General features: G+C 32.9%; 1 protein-coding gene across 1 annotated transcript; it reads right to left on the bottom strand.

Moving 5' to 3' along the window:
* Positions 1 to 251: 251 nt before the first annotated feature.
* Positions 252 to 3,334, bottom strand: tmem230b (transmembrane protein 230b). Its single transcript, XM_052604946.1, has 4 exons — positions 3,138 to 3,334; positions 2,836 to 2,937; positions 2,227 to 2,352; positions 252 to 1,017 (listed from the first exon to the last, which is right to left on the bottom strand). Exons 2-4 carry the CDS (start codon positions 2,914 to 2,916, stop codon positions 877 to 879), a joined length of 348 nt encoding a protein of 115 aa, XP_052460906.1. The 5' UTR covers positions 2,917 to 2,937; positions 3,138 to 3,334; the 3' UTR covers positions 252 to 876.
* Between the last annotated feature and the right edge of the window lie 1,534 nt (positions 3,335 to 4,868).

Raw genomic sequence — 4,868 nt, 5'->3', positions numbered from 1 at the left:
GAGCGTGTGTGAATATATATATATATATATAGAGAGAGAGAGAGAGAGAGAGAGAGAGAGAGAGAGAGAGAGAGAGAGAGAGAGAGAGAGAATTGCTGTGAATTTTGAGAGCAAGTTCGTTCCACACGGGGGCGCAAGTTGAGCATCAAAAACAACTAGTTTTATGATCAGGGTTCCCCTTCTTTCCTAATTTACTTAAGATTACAACTACCTTAGAGCCTTTCTGAGTGGAATCATGATAACCGTCAGTCTTCATTTTGAAAACAAGTTCTTTATTTATAAAGCATTCTCTCTAATGGCAAAAAAATCACATCAATGAAAATAATCAGTTGCATGACATCAAAGATCAAAACTTTGCAATGGTGCTTCATTCAAATCATACACAAATGCATTTCAGTTTAAAATGACACACTTTGGTTTTTAATTTCAAAAACGGATTTAAACTAATATTATGTGTTCCACAAAAAAAATAAGAGAAATCACATAATTCATGATAGATTTAAATTAAACCCTAGTGCAATCCATCAAATGAGCTGTAAAATAAAAAACAGCATGTGGCATGTTTTGAGTAGTGTTTCTTGCCTCAGGCTTTGCTTGCTGCAACACCTTGTAAGTCAGTACAGCATACTAACATAACTGAACTGAGATCTGTTTGCATTACAAATAATGGCATTAAATTCATGATAAATGTATTTTCCTTACATGAAACCTAAGTAATCATACTAGTTCATGAATTCAAATATCTTGAATTCTTTGCCTATGAAAATGTAAAAAAAAATGATTCTTTCAAGTCATTTTGACGTGGCAGACATCAGCGATGGTGCATTTCTGTTAAACCAGGTTCAAAGTGCTGTCAGATCATCCCATCCCCGCCGCTCAGTCATCAAAATCAGGGATGTCATCATAGGAATAACCGCGGTAACCCTTGAAGGCGTAACAGGCGATGCGCAGGTGGTAAAACCCCGGAAGAAAGACTAGGATTCCAATAATCAGGACTGGGATGCTGCGATCATGGTGCTGTGAGGGACAGAAACACAGAGATGTTGACTGCAAGAGCTCGCCGGGTCAAACGTGTGCGCTGGTCATTAATAACTGTCAGAAATATGTTTTCCGAGGACCTCAAAGTCTGTCATCTACTGATCAATCTATAAAGCGTTTTGTATTTTCATTTTCTGCACAAATACAAATTTTCTGTGACCTATTTCAGACCATTTCTTAATGCATCAATTGGTTAATTTTAATGTTTTTTTTTTTTATGCACAATTATGACTATTGTTGAGTAAAAAAAAAATCACATGAATTCCAACCTGACTATTCAAACCGTTCAAAAACGTAACTAAATAAATAGGCTAAATAAATAAATAAATTTGTGTTCATGTGGCCCTTTGAATATGAGAAATTTCTGAGTATTTTTGCATTAATTCTTTGTAATTTTAATAAATTCTTTATTGTGCGCAAATATGAAATATGTCAAGTTGAAAAACAAAAATCACAAATTCCCAAAAAAATAAAATAAAAATAATCGCTGATATCAGTGACATTTAAAAAAAAATTTGTGTGTGTGTGTATTATATATATATATATATATATATATATATATATATATATATATATATATATATATATATATATATATATATATATATATATATATATTCATGTATTTGTATTTAAGCATTAACAGCATGTCAATAAGAACAAATTCTCCTGCTGTGTAAACGTAGTAGGGAAATAATAAATACTGCAAGACTGAACGAAAATGTTTGCCTGGTTCGTTCGGCTGTTTTTGTTTTTAGCAGGAAGCTCTGTTCTGTATTTCTGTGATCTAGCGCACTGATCAAGCGTCACGAGCTGGACTAGGTGAAGAAACAGGGCAGGCCGCAGGTGGAGGGGTTTCATAAGTGCTCTGTTTCTAAATCTGAACATCTTGCTGGAGGATTAACCTTCACATCAGGTGCTGCACAGCAGAGATGTAGAGTAATCTCATCATATCCTCCACACGTTCAATGCAGGATGCTAAACTGACTGACTGAATATGATGGTAATGCATTCAGACTAGAGGAACTGTCCTTCTCACATTTTGACCAAAGAAATCAAATTAATGCACACTATACAAATGCATGAGGAACGTGTCTAGAAATCTGAATGAGAAGCTAATAATGGAATAATCTGGAAGGCAGTGCATGAAAGCAAAGCATGGAGCTGTAATATAATAATTGCACTCACATCATTAACTTCAAAGTATCCTGCTAACAGGAGGGATCCGACGATGATCAGAACGGAGCCGATGAGGAAGAGAACTGTTGCCAGGGCGATCGCTTTATAAGGGACTTTGGGAGGACTTTTCTTAAACTGAGAAGAGAAAGAACATCATGCATTCATGCAGAATTTCTGTCTAAAGAACTAAATGGGTTTTGATTACTGCAAAACATTAGCAAATGCACGGAAAGTTGAATTTTTGTGTTAATCTCTGTGCCGCATTTTGGTTTGCACATCAAATTCTATTTACAAAAGGGATATATATATATATAATAATCTATATAATATGTCATCTAATGATTCTTGTTGTAAATATGCCTGACAAGATTTTTTTGTTACATTAACTATTGTTACACAAAAAGACATTTTAGTGAGTGTCTTCTGAAAGTCGTAGGAAAAATATATCATGAGGTATTCTTTTTTGTTCAGATAAAAATACAATTAAACGGCACACATTTTGAGGTAAAGGTTGAAAAATAAATCTTTTTAAAACCCCTTCTCACCCATAACTTCAAAGTTAAAGTGAGCAACACTGATTCATGCTTTTAAGAGCGTTAAAAGCCTTTTAATTCTCACCTGGAGATCAATATATCCATCATCATCCCTGGCTAGTTTGGAGTATCTGACCTCACTGTTTAAAGTGTTTCTAGCTGGCATCTTCTCTTCAGGTTCTTCAGTCTGATTCAAAAGCACAATCATTGAAAACTTCATCATAAACACACGAATGAAACAATATTGAATCATGGTGATGTTATCTTTTAATGAACTACTATATCAGTTCGAACATTCAGTAATAGCAATGCAGTATTGCATGTGGAACACATATTAAAATGTTTAATTGTCAATATAAATATCATGAACTTGTTTAAATTGCTTACCTTGAACTTGAAACTGCAGCCTCAGAATAGTCTGACGACGATTTTCCTGAAGGACAAGTCACAATAAGAACAGGTTTTTAACGCAGTTAAGTAATTTTAAGCTGGTATTTATTAAAAACGTCATTATGGGTCAGCTTGTGACAGTCGCACATTAGATTCTGTTTATAAACCTGGTGCTTCCGGGAGTGAAAGCACGCATGCGCATGAACACGGTGACGACAGAAAACCGCACGAGGGAGCTGCACCATTGAAAACATTTCTCGATTACTGCCTGTCTATGGTGAGTGAGGTTTAAATATATTAATTCAAACTCAAAATATATGTATTTAAACGAAGAGTTTGTATGCTGGGACTAAGAACAGAAAATCTGAAATTACGTATGAGACGTAAAAATAAATATATTGAGATAAAATATCTCCTGAGAACCAGAAAAAAAGGTAATGTGATTTTTTTATTTTTATGTCATTAGTTGGAGCACACGAAAAAAATGAAGAAAAAAGCATTTTAGAAAAAAAAAGTATTCATATTTTATTATTTTTTTCTTTGTAGTGGACGGCAGGAATAAGGAGGCTATATATATATGAAAAGGCAATGACAATGTTTTATTCCCCAATCATTATTTTGTTTTCAAACTTTGTACAAAGCTGATTCTCAATGTTATGAAAGATATAACAGAATAATTCAATATACTCTTTTCCTTTACAAAATGTATGTTACATGTCCATAAATTGATATTCCATCTTATTTTATTATTAATGTGTTGTTGGGACAAACCATAAAATAAAATTAAAAATATTTGTGTCTCCCCATAATGCCTGATGATTATCATGTTTGTCCTGGTGCCCTCTTCAGAAGACACGTATGACAATTATGCCCTGCCTGTTTCATAACAATAAGTCATATTCCATTTTGAAACCCCATAATATTTTTCTGATATCTTTATTTACATCAAGCAATTAAAACATTAGCCAGATTTAAACTATCAACATTACTATATTTCCCTAAGAGTGCTAAATTTGGTCATTTTGTCAATATCAGACCAAGACCAGAGGGAGAGTTTATGTTCAAACCTCCAAACATTTGATATCTCTAAAAACGTCTCAGATAAATTCACTAAAACATAATGTCCTCTACAGAGGACACACGTCTACTGTCTGGGTCTCATGCAGGAGGATAGCGTCTAGATGTACAGTAAGTGATACAATCTACATCAATCCAATGAAAAATAAGAAATCATTACAACCAACGCATCAAACTATATCTATATATAATAGTACACTGTAAAAAAATCTAACGTAAACTCAACAGTAACTTACTGGCAACAAACAGCCAGCAAGCTTTAGTATTTTATTCCACGGTAATATTACTGTAAATCTGATTACGGTAGTTCACAACACACTGTATAATAACACAGTATATTTATACTGTAAAATTAATTACAGTTCATGTTTTTGCACTGTATTTTAAAATACTGTAAAGTTACTATGCAGTATAATTGATTACTGTAGTTTTTATATTCACATATACACATATATACACAATATATAACTAACTACAACCTGTTACATGATTAAAAAATAATGAAATATAAAGGCTTGTATGCAAAAAAAATCCACAGTTATATTACTGATTATTAGATGTCACGTGAATTATGACAACACTCAGAATGCAGTAAAAACATTTTTATTTACTAAAATTATTAAGAATTTGTGCTTTTTATAGTTCAAATTA

This window comes from Carassius gibelio, chromosome A8 (assembly GCF_023724105.1).
Source record: "Carassius gibelio isolate Cgi1373 ecotype wild population from Czech Republic chromosome A8, carGib1.2-hapl.c, whole genome shotgun sequence".
Taxonomy (NCBI): domain Eukaryota; kingdom Metazoa; phylum Chordata; class Actinopteri; order Cypriniformes; family Cyprinidae; genus Carassius; species Carassius gibelio.
The sequence above is the reverse complement of the archived record's forward strand: the minus strand, read 5'-3'. Positions and strand labels throughout refer to the sequence as shown.

What these genes read in the sequence shown, in the direction of transcription:
- tmem230b (XM_052604946.1), bottom strand. Translation starts at nt 2,916, where the DNA reads ATGCCAGCTAGAAACACTTTAAACAGTGAGGTCAGATACTCCAAACTA. An exon ending in ATGGATATATTGATCTCCAG is followed by an intron (nt 2,353 to 2,835) that starts GTGAGAATTAAA and finishes TTCTCTTCTCAG; the next exon opens with TTTAAGAAAAGTCCTCCCAA. An exon ending in GATACTTTGAAGTTAATGAT is followed by an intron (nt 1,018 to 2,226) that starts GTGAGTGCAATT and finishes TGTCCCTCACAG; the next exon opens with CACCATGATCGCAGCATCCC.